The sequence below is a fragment of the Nicotiana tomentosiformis genome, chromosome 5 (genome assembly GCF_000390325.3).
Source record: "Nicotiana tomentosiformis chromosome 5, ASM39032v3, whole genome shotgun sequence".
Lineage (NCBI taxonomy): Eukaryota > Viridiplantae > Streptophyta > Magnoliopsida > Solanales > Solanaceae > Nicotiana > Nicotiana tomentosiformis.
The window spans coordinates 29168262-29191174 of NC_090816.1; the positions used below are offsets into that span (position 1 = coordinate 29168262).

Here is a 22913-nt window from a genome sequence, read left to right on the forward strand (position 1 = left end):
ATACTGCCAAGTACAGGTAAAGTTTTTCGTCGGTTTTTGGAGTGTGCAGCAGTGGTAGGTTCGATAGATATCGTTTCAGTTCTTGTAACGCTAGTTGGCATTCTGGTGTCCAAGCGAAGTCGTTCTTCTTTTTGAGTAGAGAGAAAAATTTATGGCTTCGATCTGATGATCTCGAAATGAATCGGCCTAAGGCTGCTATTCTTCCTGTTAACCTTTGTACAGCTTTCACGATGTTCACGATGGTGATGTCTTCAATGGCCTTGATTTTGTCTGGGTTAATCTCGATTCCCCGATTTGACACCATGAAGCCGAGGAACTTACCCGAGCCGACTCCGAAAGCACATTTTTTGGGGTAGAGCCTCATGTTGTATTTCCTCAGAATATCGAATGTTTCCTGCAAATGGGTCAAATGGTCCTCTGCGCGCAGGGACTTGACTAGCATGTCATCAATATAGACTTCCATTCATTTACCTATTTGTTCTTTGAACATTCTATTTACTAGGCGTTGATAAGTAGCTCCTGCATTTTTTAGCACGAAGGGCATTACGTTATAATAATATGTTCCATATCTGGTCACAAACGAAGTCTTTTCCTAGTCTTCCGAGTTCATCTGGATTTTATTATACCCGGAATAGGCATCGAGAAAAGTAAGGATCTAGTGGATGGCCGTGGCATCGATCAAGTGATCTATGTTGGGCAGTGGATAAGAATATTTGGGGCATGCTTTGTTCAAGTCCTTGTAGTCTATACACATTCTAAGTTTGTTTCCCTTTTTAGGCACTACGACCACATTGGACAACCATTCGGGGTATTTTACCTCTCTAATGGATCCTATTTTGAGCATCTTAGTTACCTCATCTTTTATGAATGTGTGCTTCACCTCCGATTGGGGTCTTATTTTTTGCTTCACCGGTCTGAATCTAGGGGACATACTTAGTCGATGTGTCGTTATGTCCGGCGGGATTCCTGTTATAACTAAATGGGACCAAGCAAAGCAATCGATGTTATCGATAAGAAATTGAATGATTTTCTTCCTGAGTTTGGGGCTCAAACCCCTTCCCAGGTATACCTTTCGTTCGGGCCAGTGTTCGATCAAAATGATTTGCTCCAATTCCTCAATAGTTGATTTGGTGGCATCGGAGTCATCGGGGGTCACAAAGGATCGAGGGATCCTGATCATTATCTTCTTCGATGCTCTGCTTATCTGGCTGGGTCGAGGCCGATGTCTTTGGTTGCTATTTGGCGTTCCGGTCTTCGACTGTGCCTTCTTTTGAACCCGATCCATTCACCGGCGAAGACGAAGATGTTGGTTTTGCTTTCTCAACGGAGAACATTTCCTTTGCGGCTGGTTATTCTCCGTACACTATTTTGACACCTGTCAGTGTTGGGAATTTGAGGACCTGGTGTAGGGTCAAAGGTACAGCTCTCATGTTGTGGATCCACGACCTTCCGAAAAGGGCGTTATATCTCATATCGCCTTCGATCACGTGAAACTTTATTTCCTGAATTGTTCCGGCGACGTTTATCGGTAGGGTTATCTCGCCTTTGGTGGTTTCGCATGCCATATTGAATCCGTTTAAAACCAAAGTTGCGGATACGACCCGGTTTTGTAGGCTGAGCTGTTTTACGACCTTCGATCTGATGATATTGGCCGTGCTACCTGGATCAATTAACACACGCTTAATTTTAATTTTATTCATGAGTACGGATATTACCAGTGCATCGTTATGGGGTTGGATGATTCCCTCTGCATCTTCATCATTGAACGATAAAGTCCCTGAGGGAGTGTAATCTTGAATTCGAGATCGTTTTTCCCTCACAATCGACATTTTAGTGCGTTTGAGCATAGGTCCCTGAGGGGTATCGACGTCGCCGATGATCATGTGAATGATGTGATGTGGTTCTTCTTCTTCGTTTTGCTTGCAGAAGTCCTTGTTTTTAAAATGGTTCTTCGCCCTATCACTCAAAAATTCCCTAAGGTGCCCTTTGTTGAACAAGCGGGCTACTTCCTTTCTTAATTGTCTGCATTCTTCCGTTTTGTGACCATGGGTGCCATGATACTCGCATATTTGATTGGGATTCCTTTGGGCCGGATCGGCCTACATGGGTCGAGGCCATCTGGTATCTTTGATGCGTCCGATAGCCGATACGATGGCGGATGCATCGATGTTGAAGTTATATTCTGATAATCGAGGAACTTCTATAGGATCGGCATATTTATCAAAGCCTCTCTTGCTCATAAGTCCTCGAGAATTTTTCCCCTGATCATACCTGCGGTTATTCCTAACTGTCTCATGTGCCGAACTGTGGTTCACTCGATCTGTGACGTACGGCTGGTATCGGTCTCTGTTTGACCTTTGTTCTCTGTTGGTTTCCTTCAGAATTTTAGTGGTTGCGCGGTTCTGACGCGTGGGTTCATACGGAAATCCCAATTGATCATCTTCGACCCTGATTTTCGATTGATACCGATTGTGTATATCCGCCCAGGTTATTGCAGGGTATTCGATCAAGCTTTGTTTCAACCGACGTGATGCTGTCGAACTCAGTCCGTTCAACCCTTGGGTGAAAGCTTGTACGGCCCAGTCGTCTGTGACTGGTGGCAAATCCATGCGTTCCATTTGAAACCGGGATACGAATTCCCTCAGTATTTCGTCACCCCTTTGTTTTACTTTGAATAGATCCGATTTCCTAGTTGCGACCTTTATGGCACCAGCATATGCTTTTACGAACGAATCTGCTAACATGGCAAAAGAATCGATAGAATTCGGTGGCAAGTTGTGATACCAGATCATTGCTCCTTTTGCGAGGGTCTCTCCGAACTTTTTCAATAATACGGACTCGATCTCATCGTCTTCCAAATCGTTGCCTTTGATGGCACATGTATAGGAGGTGAGATGTTCGTTAGGATCGGTCGTACCGTTATATTTGGGAATTACGGGCATACGGAACTTTTTGGGATCGGTTTCGGGGCCGCGCTCGATGGAAAAGGCTTTTGTATGAATTTCTTCGAATCCAGCCCTTTCATCATGGGCGGAGCCCCCGGGATCTGATCGATCCTAGCATCATATGTTTCAAATTTTTTGTCGTTGGCTTCGACTCGTTTTGTGAGTTCCTCGAGCAGTTTAGCAATTTCAGGAGCGGTTCCTGATTCTCGCTCGTTCGATTTCACTATGTCGGGCTCCGTTCTGGGGGTTACTTCTCGAAGAAGTGGATTGGAGTTAGGATTACTTTGCATATGAGTTTGGCTCTGCAATTGAGCTATCGCTACTTGTTGGGCTTGTAGCATTTCGAAAATCATACGCAAGCTGACCCTGATTTCCCCTGTGATGTGGGTGTCTCGAGCTATGGGTCGAGCGCCACCCTGAACGCTTCTTTCCTGCTTGGAACGCTGATTCGCTTCTAGAGCTATTCGTGAATTGATATCTACTGGTACTTCGGCTCGAATTTCGGGTTCCTCGATTCGAGCCTCGTTGCTGTTGTTGGGTAGCCTTTCGGCCACGGGCACCAAGTTGTTGGTTTCATCCTGAAGGCCGGCTTCGAGGTCGATTGGCAGAGCCATTGCTGGTATGAAGTTGTAAGCTGGAGTGTACTGTATATTTGTATCAAATAATCACTTGTTATCCTTAGCCCCACGGTGGGCGCCAAACTGTTTACCCGAAAAATCGGATAACGTTGAATTTATGTATGGTTTCAAGGGTAAGTAGATTCCTTTGATCTGAAGATAACAATACACGTATTTATGATGCAAAATAGAAAATGATGAACAAAGATACTTAGTGAGCTTTAGAAAGATAAACATAATGAATTCTTAATCCCAGGGAAGATGTCTTCTATTACAATCTATCTTGCCTTTTATAGCCAAGGATCACTACTTTATCTATAGCAACATAATGGAATAATATTACTAGTAGAGGACCCATGATGATGTGTCTCCTCCTTAATTCCCGCCAAAATTCTCTCCTTTGGTGCGGTTGTAACAGCTTTTTGTCTGTGAGCTCGATACCGACTCGAGCTCGGTGTCGGATTGGAACCTCAGCCTTGGTTTCGAGCTTGGTGATCACTTTCGGGTATCGATGTTCGGGACCTGTATCGGTCGATGTTACCTCAGTCGATTCGGACGCCCCGAGCTCGACGCCCCCATCTCGGAATTCGTTCGGGTTCTCCATGAAGATACCCCTTGACTGAGATGCCATCCTCGATCGATCTTCATGATCGAGGATCGGTTTTAACCGTGTACAAGCTTATAAGGAAATATAAAATTATCTAATGAAACATAGGAAAATGTAAGAAAAACAAAGGTATGTGATATGTCGCTTATTTATGGGCAAAATACATACTTTACCCATCGACCTTGTTCCCAAATCCTTCTTACACTTCTGTTAAATACGGAAAATAATATTACACACCAAAACTTTTAAAGGTGCGTCAATTACACACCACTTCGGTGTTTGACCACATCTGCTTAACACGTGTCATAAATCGAGAAAAAAAAACTGGAAAAAAAAAAACAACAACAACCTCTGCCCCCCCCCCCCCCCCCCCATCTTCCCAAAGAAAAAAATACATAAATGAAAAAACATCGCCCCCTCCTCATCTTACCAACCCCATCATCTTCTCTACCACCACCACCATACTACCACCAACCCTTCCACCACAAAGCATCTTCTTCCCTAACTATAGATTCAGCTCTTTGCCGATTTTTAACAAGTTTTAACAATATTCATCACAAATCCTTATACAAATTTCAAATTCAAGCTCATACCGAAAGCTTCAAACTTGTTAATGGTGTTTTTTGAATTTTATCAAAATTAATCACCAAATTTTCAGCATATATTTAGTAAATTTTTACTCAACAATAATCACGAATTCAAACTAATTTTCTAGGTTATGGAACAGCAAAATCAATAAGACCCGATTAAATTTTCAAGCTTTTTTCAAAAGGTCAATAATGGTGATTTTTACAAGACCCAATAGCTCCTCTTTTCTTCTTCTTTTTTTTTTCTTTTTCTTCTAAGTCATAGGGGTTGGAGAGACGAAACATGAGGGAGTAGACAAAACTAGGATGGGGGTTGGGGAAGTAGACTAAACGGGGGATACGCTAGAGGTTGGGGAAGAAGACATGGGTTATATTTTTTTCTTTAATTTAAAAAGAAAATAGTTAAAAAAGGAAAAAATTAAAAAAAAAAACTGAATTTCAGATGAATTTTTCAGTTTTCACGTGCCTCTTTTATTTGTAATACACGCGTGTGACACATGGCAAAAGAGGTATGTAATTGACACACTTTTAAAAGTTTTGGTGTGTAATACTATTCCCGCATTTAATAAAGGTGTAAGAAGGGGGATTTGAGTACAAGATGGTTTGTTTAATATGTGGAATAATATTCACGTGCTTGATTTTGTAATTGACACACTTTTACAAGGTCGATGGGTAAAGTATGTATTTTGTCCTTATTTATGTGGTATATTGTGTATGCTTGATTATAATCTAAAATATCAGTCTGGATTTGAAAAATCGAGAGAGAGAGGGTGTATTTGGTACGAAGGAAAATATTTTTCGAAAAATATTTTCCGATTTTTTCATGTTTGGTTGGCTTAAATGTTTTGAAAAATATTTTCCTAATCAACTCAAATATTTTCCCTATTAAAAGGAGGGAAAATATTTTTTAAAATTCTTTTTCAATCTTCTACACCTTATTCCCCATACCCACCAACCCACCCTCACCCACCCCAACCCCAAACCACCCCAACCCCCTCCCCAACCACACCACACCCACCCCCACTCTCTCCCACCACCCACCCTAAATAAAACTATTATTAAGAATATTTTCTTTTCATATTGTAGTAAAAGTATTTTCTTTCATTTCAACAAAACGAGTACTTTTTGTAGAAAAAAATATTTTCTTTCATTTCAACAAAATGAGTACTTTTTTTTTTCATGATATAGATAAAGTATTTTTGTTCATTAAACAAAATGTGTATTTTTCTTTGTAGAAAAGATACTTTTTTTTCAACAAAATAAAATATTTTTCTTTTTAGTTATCAAGCTCAAATTTTAACGTTGTTCTTGTGTGAAAAAGTAAAGTAGCACATTAGTTCATTTGGGTTTGTGTGAATTTTGAAAAGAATAATTAAATTCTTGAAGAAAAGAGAGTCTGGGGTGGGGGGAGAGGGAGGAGGGGAAGGAGTACATGAAACATGGGGATTTTGGATAAGGTAAGTTGAAGAGAGTAGCATAAAAAACTATTTTCCTAAAAATATTTTATACTCTCTAACCAAACACTAGAAAATATTTTCGGAAAAAAGTTTTCCACTCACCAACCAAACAAGGAAAAATAAGTGATAAAACCACTCATTTTCCAGGAAAATATTTTCCTTCGTACCAAACACACCCTAACTCCTGATACGGTTTATTCTACAACTTACTATTTACGTCTGGTATAATGTCTCTTCCTTGAGGTAACTCTCACTTCATTTTATCTAATAATTTTCAGCTTTTGAGTGCTCGAGATATGGCTGGAATTGTTTACAGTAGAAACAAGGATTTGTATGAACAAGATTATGATGCCCAAAGATTGGGTGAGGTAGAAAAGTCTGAATAGATTGCAAGCCAGAAAAAGTAGGATCAATTGGTTTTTTGGCTTTTTACAAACATGTTTTTAGTTTTATAATCCTATCTCTTTTTTTTATACATGGGAGATTATTTTTACAAATAAGAGATCTGTCTTTTACACATAAGAGATCTAAAAAGGTCATTTTCTTAAATTTAAAATTGTAAAGAGACATGATGTACAAATAGCACGGAAAAAAAAAATTATTGCGTAGCTGAAATCGGCTATATGATTTCTCATTATTCATCTACATTTCCAATAATCTGAGCACGCTCCACCATATTCTATGTTGTGAAGATTCATCATAAAGATTAGTTTTGTGCTCCAACTCTCCGGGCGTGGGTTGCTGAATAAGCTCACACAAATAGAGTTTCTGAATAGATTGTATTATTGTAAATATTGTCTGCAAATGGATCAACTGTTATGCCACTTTGTATATTTCATATGCTTAGGTAAAGAATTTTGGTTTTCCAATGTGTATGTTTTCGCAATTTGCTTGCCCCTAACTCAGTTTCACTTGGGATGTCGCTTACATATTCTAATAAATGTCTTTTATTCAATTAAATAAGCAGATGTATTAAAGAAAACCGAGTAGCCTGCCAGTATGTAGCTAATTTGGTTTAGTGAAATAATGTTTTTTTTTTCTGGGAAATAATGGGTATTTTGGTATGTGAAACTTTTCTTTAAATCAAATTACTTGGTGTTTGGTAAGACTTTGGATTAAAGGGATTAGATTACTTAGTCTTAGACATTATTGGTGGCCTAGAGCTCATTGTAAAAGGATAATACATGATTAAAGAAAATCTACTTAGATCAAAATTAACTTATTTCATTACTTGTCCGCTTTTCATTTTTGTTGTTTCTTTTTAAAACAATACCTGATTAGCTGAACGACTGAAATTGAATGAGAGAAGTTGAAGAGTGGAAAGATGCAGTTTGTGCAGCACAAACTGCACAATAAAGTCTGAGAAGAAAAATAAACTTTGATCTCTCTTTAATATGCAAAGATGAGAACATATTTGATCTGGTTTACAAAATCATGACATAAAAAAACACTATTACAGGATCTTTATCCTCAGGCTACTGGCACTTCAGCCATTTCCTGTTCCACTGCTGCTACTTCAACGGGATAGTAGTTGTAATGGAGTTCTCCAACATCGTCACCTGATAGCTTCTTCCATCCATTTGGTCCGACATGATAAACTGAAACGAACCACAAAGTTAACGACCAAATACACAAACACCATGGAGCAAAAATACAGCAGATAGAACGGAAATAGCCACTTAAAATTGTACTTCCTCTTTTTAAGGATGAGGATGCAAGAAACATACCACTAGCAACACCTCCACTAGCTCCATCACGGAATGTAGCATGATAAATCGCTCGTCTAGCTAACTCGGCTGCTTCTTCCACAGACAAATCATATCGGTACCTAAAGTGAAACAGCACAGGGAGAAAATATAAGAATTAGACAGAATCAAGAGTTCAGTGGTTTCCTGAAGTTAATGAATCAGAAGCATGAGTTGCAAGCTGCGAAAGTTTTGACCTTATCATCGTCACAATAAACTAAGGAGAATTATGAAAAAGTTGGGACCCCCCCCCCCCTTTTTCCTCGGCCTCCGCATACGGAATGCATTTAAACCTTGGTGGCACAACACAGCTTTCTCTCTTTCAGAAGACACTGAGATCAAGTATGACCAACATGTAAATGCATCTGCACCTCGTGCATGCAGTCTTTGCACTTCAATATGCACAAGCCACATATGAGAAGATTGAGTTGACTATTACTATACAATGTCAGAATGTCACCTTTGTCGTACAAATATGATGACATTAGTTAACAATCATTCTCATGCAAACATTAAGGAAACCATGGAAATGCTGATAGGAAGAAGAAAGCACACACCCATTATCCAAAACACCATAAGCATAAGGTGAACCAGATCCGACAGAGAATCTGGTTCCTTTAAGCCGTCCTCCCTCACTATCCACATAATATAGTCCTGGACCCTGCACAATCAAGGTTTTATATTAGTAAGAAAACAGGAAGTTAACATTTTGCAAACTGTACCAGCATCCATCTTTCAATACCTTCTCATCCCAACCCGCAATCATAGTTCCAACGGACAAACCCATTCCGCGGTAAGAATACAAAATGTTTGCCAGCAGCTTTGAAGCTCCAGTAACTGAAATTCTCCTTTTGTTAGCCAGTTCATGTAGACGGCACTGGATCATGAAAATAAACAGGTTACCAAGTTTTCAAGTGCATGAAGCCAAAATCCATAATACTACTTCTGCTTATGAAGGTAAAAAACTGCAGAACATTCTTCTGTAGTGGGTTAGGGGTAGAGGATCTATAAATGTACACCCCCCCCCCCCCCCACACACACACACACACCCCTCTCCCCTTTTTTTGTTTCTGAATAAACACAGTTTGACTGTAACTTCAGGAGAGCTTAATCTGCAGAGTGAAAGATGGCCCAAGAAATGTAAAAGGTAAAAACCGTAGGGGCTTGATCTTGAAGAAAATAAGCGGCTAAATACTTTCAAATAACTAGTGTGCTAAAAGGCAGGGAATAAATTTTCCCAATAGTCATTTCCCTGCCAAATCTAACACCACTTAATATTAGTCATTTCTTTCTTTTGACCCCTTCAAAGTTCAATCTAGTCACATTTCCATTATTATTATTAGCTTACTCCCTTCTTTCCTTTTTTTAAACTTTTGAATGGAGGGAGAGACATACTCATCCTAAATAAATATATGCATCAGAAGCATTAAAATTCTCTAGAGCATAGAGGCTCTGTATTGTAGAAGACCAGAACTGATCAAGATCAAGCACTCTCCTGGAAAAAAACGGGTAAATGCAGCAACTTGGAAAAGGAAACATAAGTACTTCATAACCAAATACCTTAATTCCCAGGTTTCTATGCCAGAATTGGCAGTCAGCAGCCCCACCAGCCATGGTGCCAAGCATATATGGATTAATTTCAATGATTTTCTTCACAGATTGAGATGCTGCAAAATATTAAAAATAAAAGGACACATTTCTTAAGAGAACCAGCCAAATCAAAAGAACTGCAACAGATCAAGAAATAACACTTGAGGAGTATTTGAATCATTCAAACGAACTAGAAACCTAATTACCTAAAATTTGGAATTCACATTCCTCCCAATGAAGAACTTCGCAGTCAAATATGACACATACAAAACTAAAACATATTCATGTCTCAGCATGAGTCCCCAACACAACCATATAACAATTGAAATTATTTAAAGTTTTCTCATCAGGTACTCAAGAAATCTGATTTTTCCTTTTCTGATTAATGAGAAATCAGCTTATGTCTCTATTTATCCAAACACCCTGCTTAAGGTGCTATTCACAAATGATAGCCGTTGTACCAACAACTATAGTGACATTGACAACAGAGCCCTATACGAAAAGGTATAGCATATGACATAGAGATATACTTAAATATGCCACTGACAAAAAATTTCTAGCAGGGTTGAAAAGTAATTAACGATTGGCAGGGAGCAGGGTAGTAACTTCTCTTGCCAGCACGGTCACAAGAGCCATACACAAATAGATGCTTCATAACAGTAGCAGGGTTGAGAAGTAATTAATGATTTTCTTCACAAAGTTACAAAAAATGAGCAAAAGTGTTTACATATATATCCTCCCATGCTAGCCCGAGAATCAGCAGCAACCATGACACCTTCTTTAAAAATGAAAGCAAGGGTCGTGGTTCCCTTCGCGGGCTTCACCATTTGGATTGCTTCTTTTTGAAAACCATCAAACTGAGAAAGCACACAGGATAGAAAAAGAAACCCCAATTAGCGACTCATAGATTCCCAATTAACTTAATACTATTGACCAAACAGAAAAGTAAGTTAGACTCACATTAGCAGTATCAGGAATCTGGAATGATGGAGAACTTGGAATGCCATCAAATAGCTCAGAAGACTCCCCTCGAAGTGGGGCACTCGGTTCAAGTCCACTAAAATCGATCTTCATCATTTACAACCTTTAGCAGTAACAATTGATAAATCAAACACATTGCACTCTGTAATATTTAACAATCTCGGTAGACAAAGAAATTGAGTAATAATTAGAGAATTTAACTATTAAAGTTTTCAAACGCACCAAACTTAACTCAAAGGCCTTTATATATAGCCTCATTTGGATTAAAGGAATAACTTAAATCATCAATCCTGATATTTCAGAGTTAGAAACCAAAAATGGTTGCGGATAATTGCAAGGGCAGATGTAGGCTTTAAGATATGTGTCCGTCATAACCCAATGGCTTTGGCACAAATCCTATAAATGTGTAGGAAATCCACTAAATATATACAAAAATTAAATTCAGAACCCAGTTACTAGCACCTTAACTCACTCAAAAATTAAATTCAGAACCCAGTTACTAGCACCTTAACTCACTAGTAGAGTAGATTACTCCTTAACATTTTAAAAAAAAAGAGTTCTGCATCCGGAGTAAAAAGATGATTAAATATATAATATATAATAAAACAAAAAAATGATAGAAGTTATATAGTAGCAGTTTCTGAATTAATCAAACAATTTGGTACAATTACAAGCCGTTAATAGTTGAAGCGAACTACTGCAGTAAGATTTATATATAACGAAAATTAGGGAACTTACAATAAAATTTAGCTGGAGTAAGAGATCCTCGGGAATTTGCCAAGAAAAATGAAGAGCAATTTCTTTTGCAGTGGTATCTACTTGCGGAAGAAGAAACACTGACAAACTTGAAATGATAAAAGTTTGGGCCAACATTTAGAGTGATGTCAGTCTGGCCCGCTAACGGAATTTGGGTTTGTACCATAAATAAGGCCCAAATATTCCATTGAACGGGCCTTAAATGAGGCCCAAATTCTCCTCCTCCTCATTCTTCTCCTTGAAAAAATGTCACAATATAACAACGTATACATATAATTAGCAGAAAAAAGCCTTAGTTATAGATATTGGTACCAAGTAACCACTAAATATATATTACAATAATAATGCGTATATCAAAATATATATTACAATTTTATTTTCCTTTTTTATGTATATCAAAATATATATCAAAAAAAAAATTTCCTTCTTTGTATATTTAAAATATAAAATTATATCTATAATTCATTATTGTCTCTATGCTAAGTGTATAAGAAAAATACATTACCTGTATATCGTAATGTATAACACATCAAATAATGTGTATACCAAAATGTATATCACAAATTTTATTTTTATTTTTTGTGTATATCGAAATGTTTATCAAAAATTTATTTTTGTTCTTTGTATATCTCAATGTATTACATAATTTTTAGTGGATATACATAATTACATATGCTAGCGTTTTATTAATATACAAGATGAGAACTAAGATTATATTTCTAATTAAAAAAAAGAAAGAAAAAAGAACCTAAAGTGGGAACCAAACCATTTTGGTATACAAATATTTATCATAATCAAACACATTGTGTGCATCTACGCCGAGTGAATCGCCGTCCATTTCAATAACATGATGAATTGCCCTCATGCATGGGCGGGTTTAGGTTTCGCCGAGAAATTACACTGTATATATAAGGCAAAATTTATTTTCCACTTCTATTATGTTTGAATCCCCTTGACACAGCCCAAACTCATAGCTCAGTGGTCAAAGGGTTCAAAACCTTTGTGAAGTCACTGGTTCAATTCGCACTAGCCACAATATCTTTTCATTTTTTCACTCTTTCTTTTTTGAACCCCCTTAGTGAAAATCCTGCATCTGTCACTGCCCTCATGTATTTCTCTTAAGTTTAAGAAGGATCCGAAAATTCCTCAAAAACCTAAGAATCTCGTAGCGTTCACATCTTGCAGGTTGCTCTTCTTCGGTTGCAGCGAAAATTAACTGGTCGACGTCGGCAAGACATTGGTGGTTGTGGATGCTGATTTGACGATGCAATTGGTGTGGATTTTATGGGCAAAGATAATAAATAGAGAAATAAGTTTTTTGGAATTTGGCTATACAATGCCAATTGTTTTGGGCTACTTTACCAAAAGCAATTTAAGGCTAAAACTTTGTAACTCTAAAGAAAGATTGATGTAAATTTTCTCAACACATGTTACTTTCCGAATTTGAATAGTGTTTACCCGCAAAACAGTACAGTTAAATTTTTTACGTAGTTTATAGACAAACAAATCGATTTGATCCAAAAATGATAAGGAAATAAAATTAATATTAAGATCAGCAATTAAAATTGAAGAAGACTGCGAGCCTAGCCCCGAACGCAATGCCTCCAAGAACAAAAGTGAGAGTAGCGATAAAGTGAAAATAAAGTTGTTTAATTAAGACAACAAGTAGTAAAATAAAGTTTTTGAATGCAAAAAGTTCGTCTCTTTACAATGGCTATTGAGCTTGTTATCTATAGCTCTACCTAGGGAAACAAGATCCTATGATCAAGCTGCTCTTAAATGATAACAAAAGAGTCATTGATGAACGCGTAACGACATGCCATGAATGCAAACATTCTCTACAACGGTCGCTCATTTAATGTTAACGAATATTTTCTTATTGAATGTTATCCGATGATAAACCCTTGACCTTCTCCCATCGATTACGCTCCCTTTGGTATTTACCCGATACCGATTACATTAGTTGTGTCCGGTATTGGTTGTTCTCCGACTTGCCCTTTGCCTATAGTCGGTTCCACATGTCATGTTACCATTCGACCATCCGTTATAAATCAATTTTACCCTATACAAATAGTATAGTTTCAACAGAACCGTGCAATCAAATATTTGCACTACTAGAAAATTACCTAAAATCATCCAAAAATACCGACCGATTTTCGATCGACTTTAATTCATCGAAATTAAGTTGGTCGGTAATAAATAGAGACCAAAGTCGGTCGTAATTTTCGATCAAGTTCGGTCAGTAAATAAAATTTCACAAGCGACCAAAAAAGAAAAGAAACTGCCAAAAACATCGACCGAAATCGGTCGGAATTTTAATTATGCAATTAAAAAATGCATCGTCTAGGAATCGAATCGGATATGTACTGTGGCACGATACTATTCTATCACTAGATCATTAGTACATTTTGGGTTAAGACTATCTTTTATTTTATTTGTACTCTTTAATCGCATTTTTGCGCGAAAATAACCGACCGTTTTTGTCGATTTTATTAAAAATATAAAATTATCGACCAAAATTGATCGTATTTTAAAATGACCGACTTAAATAACCGACCGATTTTGGTCGGTTTTTTGAATATTAATTTTGAATAAATTTTTTTATGAAAAACTGACCAAAGGTGGTCGGTTCTTAAAAAATAAATTTGGCGGGACGTCAAAATAGTTTCCCGCATTTTTGTGCCAAAAAAATCGACCGAAGTCGGTCAGTATTTTTATTGGTCAGTTTTGTAAAAAATATTGAAAAATAAAATAAAAATACTAACCGACTTCGATCGATATTTTGACCGACCGAAGTCGATCGGATTACCGCGGTCGGTTTTGACCGAATTTCTAGTAGTATTGGTCATTGACTATACGTGTGTGTCATAGAGTTACAGTTTTATAACCTTTCTTCATTTCAGATTAAATTAGTCTAATACAAGAAACGTCTCGTGTTAGCTCCTTAATCTTAGAAGATACAAATTTTATATATCTTATCACAATATTAAAGATAATCAGCACGGACATTCACTGTAAGTTCTTGTTATAAAGCACTAATAAATTCCAACCAACTTCCAAATCTCCATGGTTGGATATGGAAGATGCAAGTAGTATGTAGCTTTACTTCCTTGAAAAATTAAATCATTTCTTTGACTAATAAGCCACAACCGTCTACCAACCAACTCTTACCTACATAGCATCAGAATACTCTCTTCAAACCTATGTACAATATGCGGAGTACAAGAAGAAACCATTAGCCATATTCTTTTCATTTGCCCTAACGCAAAAAAATATTAGCAGAACATGCAATTAGGCATCCTCATTCGAAATTTCACGTATGAAACAAACCCCACCTATGAATGGCTCAAAATTATTATTGGCTACCAGGGTTTTAAAAATAGAGCTTCAATACCTCATAAAATACTTATTCCATTCACATTATGGCATTTATGGAATACTAGGAATAAAAACATTTTCGAACATTCTAAAAGTACTCCCAACATTGCGTTAATCAATAAACTTGCTCCTGAGTTTTATTATCTAACAAATAGCTCCACTTATAAAAAAAAACACTCAATACCTATGTACATTAAGTGGAAACCCCCTCCTAAGGGATATTTCAAACTTAACAGGGATGGGGCACTCAAGCAGTCTAACACCAACGCGTGGTTTGGGAGAGTATTCATGGATACAAATGGCGATTGGGTGATAGGATATGCGGGACGATGTCCTGCAACTAACGTCACTAATATCAAGCTAATGGCACTATTCAGAGGATTACAAATAGTAGCAGCTCACAACTGGACTCCACTTTAAATTCACATGGACGCAGCAGAGGTAGTTGCCATGCTTAATAATACAAACACAATCCACTCACACTTGCTTAATGATTGCAGATCCCTGATTCGGTCAATGAGTGACACATCCATTCAGCACACTTACAGGGAGCTCAACACAGTAGCTGATAGACTAGCACAATTTGGGATAGAAATGATGGGCAGCAACATCACTTTTTTGCACAATCCACTAACTTTTCTCATGAAAGACTTGCTTGCAGACAAATGGGGAAGACATAGAAGTAGACACAACTCCACAACAACTATTATACAACCAAACTCCGAACATTCTTTTTGTAAAACTTTTGATATACTATCTACTAGTAGTAACATCACCCATCCTTTTTGTAATAGAGTAGTAGATGAACATGACACTGACCATTCACATGCACACACCCAAAGTAATATCCTTCCAACTTTTTGTAACACTGCTTCTAAGCAGAAGCTCCCTGTACATCGTTAATTAATAGAATGTAGTCTTTAAAACCAAAAAAAAAGAAGAAGATAATTCTCTTAATTTTGATTAAATGTAAAAGCTTAAACTTTTGAAAATTTTGAAGTAGAGAATGTATGTCTATTTCCTTCATTTATTCACTTCTACTATTTGTTGCTCTCGATGTTCTTTCTAGAGTTTTTTACACGCTTGATCCTTTTTTAATTATTATTTAAAAAAATAGCATCATTTATTGTTTATTTCATAAATAACACTTTTTATTTTCATTATTAGCATATTATAAAAATTAAGTTCAACATTTAATAAGTTAACTGACTCACTAATCACAGAAAGTACTTTTTTTGTCCATCTCCATTCTTCCTTTCTAACATTCATCTTCTTCACTCCATTTTTGAAAATCTGATGCATATGTGAATGCCATCTAAATTCAAGATGTATTGATTTATACATCTTTTATACTTTGTATATCAAGTATCACTTTAATTCAAAATGTATTTTTATGTATATAATTTTTGTATATTTATTTGTGAAGTGTCATCTTATTTTAAGTATTTTTAATATATATTTTCAAATATATTTTATATGTCGAGTGCCATTTTAATTCAGGATGTATTATATATATTGTGTATATATATATATATTCCATCTTAATTAAATTTAAGATATATTTTTTTTATGTATATTTCACATGTCTTAAGTGTCATCTTAATTGAAGATGTATTTTTTATGTATATTTTTTGTATATTTTATATGTGTTATTCAATGTATATTTTTTATATATACGTTTTGTATATATTAACGTATATTATTATCGAAGTAAGATCTTTATGTTAAAAAGGGAAGAAAGAAGGAAGAGAAAAACTTAAGAAAGATAATTAAAAAGAAAACGAATGGAACAAATTTAGAAAATATATTGACTTCGGCAGAAAACAAAATTAAGAAGATGAAGAAAAAGAAGGAGAGCTAATAGATAAAGAGGAAAAATAATAGGCATGATTTTTGTACAAAGAATTATTGACTTTCCATTCAAATTGCTTATGTTTAGGGATTAATAATTAATATTCCTATTTTAATGGAACGGTGTGCTACAAATATAAATATTTTCCTTCAACAGATGTAATATTGGATTTCATGCTAAGAATTTGTTATATTTTTTTTAAAATGTGACAGTTATGTAAAATTCCTTATTTTCTAACCTCTTTATTTATTCTCGTCAATTAACAAGATATCCAAAGAAACTTGCGATGTGCCCTCTTAACAAATTATAAATATTACCCCCTCCGGTCCATAATAAGTGATTCTTTTGCCTTTTTATTATGATCATAAATAAGTGATATATATTACATAATCAAAAAAGAATTAACTTTGTTTTTCCAAACTTTTCCCTTGTTTACAAATTTCAATATGTCAAGTTAATAATATGCTAATTTTAATTAAGTGTAATTTAGTCAAAATATCTTCTTCTTTTCTTCTAGGAGTTAGTATTTTCTTAAAGAGTGTGTCAAAGGCCAAAAATCACTTATTATTGATCGAAGTGAGTGCCTTTGGTCTTAAATTTTAGTTGTTTTATCAAATTACTTTGTTTTAAAATATTTCACACTTTAGACAAAAATAAGAAATTACTCTTTTTTCCTTGAAACTTTATGGTTCAATTAGTAGAGTATCCGCCCTCGATCGCGGACTCACAATTAGTAGAGTATCCGCCATATTTTTTTTCTCTTTTGATGACCGCGCTATTTACTAGTTATACTATAAAACCGAGCTGTACCTGTATGCATAAAGCTTGAGCTTTGAAGCAACAATAGTTCCGCTACTGCATTTACCAAAAGAAAGAAGTTGGAGCAAGAGAAAAATGAGAATAATACACTACTAAATCGTAATACATCTGTATTTTACACATGACCGTTTGCACCCCATGGATCTTTCTGTACGGACATGATGAATCATACGGAACAGGAAGTACAAAGTGGAACCTTTTCAAAGTAACATGTAGTTATATCAGAATGTCAAGATAACTCCCGATTCGAGTGGTACCTCTCCATACCCTTATTTGTGATAAGGAATTTGAAACCCAGAAACTGCTCACCCTGAATTCAAATCAGCAAGAACTTATATATATGAACCTGAAATTACTGTAACTTTGAGGTAAATAAATCAAATAACTTTTTACAAGAATCAATCTATTCTTTACCATCTATCCATTTGTTTCATTTTCTCACCAACCCAAGACCTAAAATTAAAACAAATTGAAAGTTCTATACTGAATACAAGAAAAGAGACAATTACCTGTAACTTTTACTTTCTGAAAGGAAGCAGAGCACCAATGTTCCCAAATTCCGCATCCCCAACAAAAAGTAAGATCCATACAATTTTTTTGCATTATTAAAATATCCGCCCTAGATCGCGGACTCACAATGACCAAGCACTCATGAACAAGAATTAGAACTTTGAATAGCTGAGGAAATAATAATATATTGTCTTGATATTCGTGTTACAGTATCCCTAATGAATAATCAGACCCCCTTTATATAGTATGAGAGTTTTACCCTAACTACAATTCTATGAAAGGTAAAAAATCTTCTGTTTAACCAATCACTGGTTCTGTGCCGATAAGTGCCGTGATATCCGGCTGGTCACGGATATCATGGCCTTTTATTGGTCGTGCTCAGTTACCTGGTAGTGTTCTCCGAGGCCATTGGGATTCAAACCGAACTTGGGGTCATGGCCCCGATACTCCCAGGCCGGGTGCTTTGCCCAGACTCCGACTCGAGGGGCTCCTGGTCTCGATTCTTGTTCCCTGCCGTTACGTCTCTTGCTCCGTTTGCTTCATCGGAAGACGATGTCTCTCATGGGCTCGGTTTTACCCGTATACATATACAAATATATAAAATATTTAAAAGACAAATAATATGTACCAGAATGAGTATATTATTGAAACTTAGACAAAGGCAAAAAGTAAGGATGAAATTCAAGTCAAAGCTCGTGAAATCTGGTCTCTTCACCAACCCCCTCTATTTTAAAAAAAAATAATAAAATCTTTTTCCCACTACACCAAGTCACCACCAACCCTCTAATGACAAAAAGGTATAAACGGGCAATAGCTTATCTTGTGATTGTTGGTTAGCAAGACTTGACGAAATCAATCAAGCATGCTTTACTTTAATTTATTTTACCAAAATTTATTGCTTATTTCCTCATTTTAAATCATCCATTCATAATATGATTACTTAGTTAATTAAGCCTATCAACATGACAAATCACAACTTTAAATAAGCAAATGCAGGCAACAATATAAATTTTTCTGCTGACTGCTGACCAATCTTGAAGAGAAGCAAATTTTCAAATTTGATCCTAACAAGAAAAGATAAAGATTCGAGGAAATTTCTTTTCTTGACTTGCACAAAATTTCATGTATTGACTCACTCGCTCGTAGAGTAATTATTCCTTAAGATAAAAAAATAAAAATAAAAAGAGTGTATCCGGAGTAAAAAGATCATTAAAAATAATAAAACCAAAAAAAATGATAAAAGTTATATACAATAGCAGTTTTTGAATTTAATCAAACAATTTGGTACAATAATTAAGAAGCCGTTGAAGTGAAAAAGAATGAAGTCAGAAAGAATGGCGGACGAATTAATTCAGGATGCTGAGTTCACATCTAGGTTGCATTTGGTACGAGGGAAGAAAATAAATCATTTTTTGGTGTTTAGTTTTTAGCGAAAATATTTTCTACCAAAATATTTCCTAGCTCATTTTTTGATGGAAGTTATCCTTCTTCACAATTATCTCTAATTTTCAAATTTATATTATTGCTTTTACCAACACTCATATATTATTATCAAATTTTTAGTACTAAAAAATTTCATCAAAAAACTATATATTTGCTAATATTATCCTCATCTATCTATAACACTAAATGTTTCTCCGAAAAATAATTTTCATTCTCTAACTAAATACTAGAAGTATATTTTTCAAAAAATAAATCATTTTTCAAAAAATGATTTTTATCATACCAAACGTATTGAACTTACTATCACGTATATATCTCAGCCTTCACGAGTGGTTATCTCTTGATCAGGGTGGGTAGGTAGCTTCTTATAAACATTGTTCACCTACGAACAATGAATTTAATTGGTCAAGCTGAATTAAAATGAACCAAAATTTTATTTGTTCTCTTTAGTATATCCTTATATGGCATTTCTTCTTTCATATAAACTATTGCATAATAATATTAAGCTTGTCCTAGTCAAACTTTATCACTTATCCTAATTGATATACTATTATATATGCTCCTAGAATTGTTAGATCAATTTTCTTTTAGTAGATCTGAGACAAAATCTAAAGTTGGCAAAATTGAATGTTATAAAAGGTTTGAGAGGGATAAACTTGATATTTTGTACAAATTAATTGGGCAAAGAAATGGAAAAGTACGACATAAACCTAAAGGTTGGTAGGAAAAATAAGTTTTACGTCCATATTTTGATCTTTGGTTGATAAATTGTAGCAACCAATCGTCCAGCTTATATTATGTGTGCCCACAGTGATAGAGACACTCTTTAATGAGAGGTATCGCCTGCTTCGCAAAACAAAACAAAACAAAAGGAATTTTTTATATATGTTTGTAAATAATATTTTCTAAAAACCAATAATATGAGGTTACACCTGTAAATAATAGTAGCAAGTATAATAAAAAATAAATATTGATTTTGAAACAAAGAGTAAAATTTTAAGGTGAAAATAGCACGGACTAACCAGTTTTCGGACTGGTAATTGAAAAATAACCAGGGTTTGCAAAGTCATTGAAAAATAGCCACTATTTTGCTGCAACACAGAAAGTTCTAGCATAATATACTGGAGATTATATTGGTGCACTTGTGTATGAACTTCCTGCATATTATGTTGGAACTCCAGCACACGGAAAGTTTCAGCATCATAAACTAGAGATTGGAGTACCTGTGTATGAACTTCCAGCATATTATGCTGGACCAGTATATTATGCTGGAACTCCAGTATATTAAGTTGGAACTCCAGTATATTATGCTGCAAGTTCACATGTATAAAATTCAAATTCCAGTATATTATGCTGAAATATTTTTTGGAGTTTGAACAGTATTTTCGTTCAGATTTATCTTTACATGAAAAGTGGCTAAATTTCAAAAAAATTTAAAACTGTAACTAATTTTCAATTACCACATGTAAATATGACTATTTTTGAATTTCACCCAATTTTAAGGCCATCATAGTCGCAAATCCAATTCACTTAATTACGAGACAAATTTCAACAATTAATCGACACTATTTATATAACATCTTTCGTACGACACAACCCCAATATAAACAAAACAAAAAATTGCATATATACGATCAGTATGTACCGCGTGTTTTTCTGGCAAAGCAACAAGTAAAAATTTATAAAGTTTTGTACTACTGCAACTCATATTTTATTGTTAATGAAATGGTAGGTTGAGTCAATATAGAATGTAGCTCGATGTCTGTGAACTCCCTCATCTTAATATGACGTAGTTTGACTTAGATATCGGGTTTAAGGAAAAAAAAAAAGACAAACAAAGAAAGCTTTTTAAAATTTATGGTCTTAAAAGTTATAAAAGCTTTGTGGAGTCATAATATTTGTGTGATTATAAATAAATTTCAATAAATGAACAAAATAAAAAAATTAAAATTAAATTATTTTGAAAAATAAAAATATATCATTCCTTTTAAATGAACTAATAAGAAAAAACTATCATATAAATTAAAACTATGTTTTAACACTTTTACATTGTTAGTGTAGCCACACCCTCGTACCCTACATTATCCCAATTATAAAATGTCAAACATGAGAGTACATGACCAAATTTATATAAAATTTTAAGTCAATAAATATACTGTACTTGTCAAAATAATTAAGTCGAGAACAGTAATTTCAGTGATATTCGTAGTCACAATGTAACTATATTTAATTTACTTTCTATATAATTTCATAATCTCTTGCTTCTTCTTTTTCTTTTCTGTAGTTATTGGAACTTATCCATAATATAACTATTTTACTACTACTAGAGTTACTCGAAGTACTGTACAAACATGCCTCTTAAATATTACTGGCATCTACATTTGAACATTATTAAAACTATAGAAAGTAATTAATACTCAAATTTTGGACAATAATAACTATTTGCATTGAAATATTTATCAACAATTTGTGTGCAGTTTCATGTATAATACATGCAAATGATCTTTTTATTAAAACTTCAATCTAACGACTCCAAAATTATTCTAGATATAATTACTTTCATGGTTTAACTGCTAGACTGATACTCCTATAATAACCACGCAGAGTTGTGTGAGATCGTTAAATCCATTCGTCCAGTTCGAACTCGGGAACGAAGAACCTCTTGGTATATTTTCCCCCTTAGTTGGCCTACTTGCGTATTTGATTGAATTTGTGAATTTCGGATACTTGATGCATAAAGAAAAATAAACCTTATAATAAATTGATTAAAAGTGTACTACCGTATATTGCTTATCTGAAAAACTTTAAGATTCCGAGTTACCATCAAGAGAGTTGAATGAATAAAGATCTTCAACTAAATAGTACACCAAAATTTAGCTTAATGGAATATTCATTTTGTCCGTGCCCACAAAAGTGAAAATAATCACTCTTAAAACATCCCATTTAGACGAAAAGTCAAAATTATGGAAATTATTTTGCCTCACTTTTTGTGACGTTTTTCACGTATTCCTCAAATGTGAAATGACGTGTTGCTTTTGTTTGAGTCCTTCCCAACAACCACGCCCAAACCCTTTCTTTCCCTTCCTCTTTGACTTGAACAAACATCCTTCCCTTTCCACCTTCATTTGCACACGAATAAAAGTTTATATATAGTGAGGGAAATAATATTATACGTTCCCTTGACATAAAATTTATATATATATATATATATATATATGTATATATTTATTTATTTATTTATTTATTTGATATCTGTAATATAATTCATTGAATCAACTAATCCGAATTAACGTCGCAATGTAGCTCATTATAGTAAGAAGCATTTTTTAATAAAAGTTTTTTCAGCTCGAGCCACTGGCGTAAATTTGCTATTATTGTATCTACAAACATAGTCGTGGAAACAGCTACTAATGCTTGCATTAGGTACGCTGTTTACATCACATCTTCCTCGAACCCTGTGTGAACGAGAGATATCTTGTGCACCGAACTGCTTTTTTTTTTGTACATACAAATATAAATTCTTGAACCGCTTAAAAAAATTAAAAGAGGGTTGGTGGGTTCTTTCTTGGTGGATCTTTGTGTGTGTGTGTGGGGTGGGGGGGAGGTGGGGGGTTTGAAGAGTGGCT

At 35.0% G+C, this 22913-nt stretch overlaps 1 protein-coding gene and 1 long non-coding RNA gene across 2 annotated transcripts; both read right to left on the minus strand.

Annotated features, from left to right (window-relative positions):
* Window positions 1–7579: 7579 nt before the first annotated feature.
* LOC104092688 (proteasome subunit beta type-5-like) lies at window positions 7580–11415 on the minus strand. The gene is made up of 8 exons (XM_009598345.4): window positions 11268–11415; window positions 10509–10632; window positions 10276–10405; window positions 9519–9625; window positions 8701–8835; window positions 8516–8619; window positions 7941–8041; window positions 7580–7811 (listed from the first exon to the last, which is right to left on the minus strand). Exons 2-8 carry the CDS (start codon window positions 10623–10625, stop codon window positions 7684–7686), a joined length of 822 nt encoding a protein of 273 aa, XP_009596640.1. The 5' UTR covers window positions 10626–10632; window positions 11268–11415; the 3' UTR covers window positions 7580–7683.
* A 5987-nt stretch (window positions 11416–17402) lies between these two features.
* On the minus strand, window positions 17403–18485 carry LOC104092689 (uncharacterized). Its single transcript, XR_685485.4, has 2 exons — window positions 17844–18485; window positions 17403–17644 (listed from the first exon to the last, which is right to left on the minus strand). It is a non-coding gene; the product is annotated as an uncharacterized lncRNA (long non-coding RNA).
* Between the last annotated feature and the right edge of the window lie 4428 nt (window positions 18486–22913).

What these genes read in the sequence shown, in the direction of transcription:
- LOC104092688 (XM_009598345.4), bottom strand. Translation starts at nt 10,625, where the DNA reads ATGATGAAGATCGATTTTAGTGGACTTGAACCGAGTGCCCCACTTCGA. An exon ending in AGATTCCTGATACTGCTAAT is followed by an intron (nt 10,406 to 10,508) that starts GTGAGTCTAACT and finishes GTGCTTTCTCAG; the next exon opens with TTTGATGGTTTTCAAAAAGA. An exon ending in TAGCATGGGAGGATATATAT is followed by an intron (nt 9,626 to 10,275) that starts GTAAACACTTTT and finishes AATATTTTGCAG; the next exon opens with CATCTCAATCTGTGAAGAAA.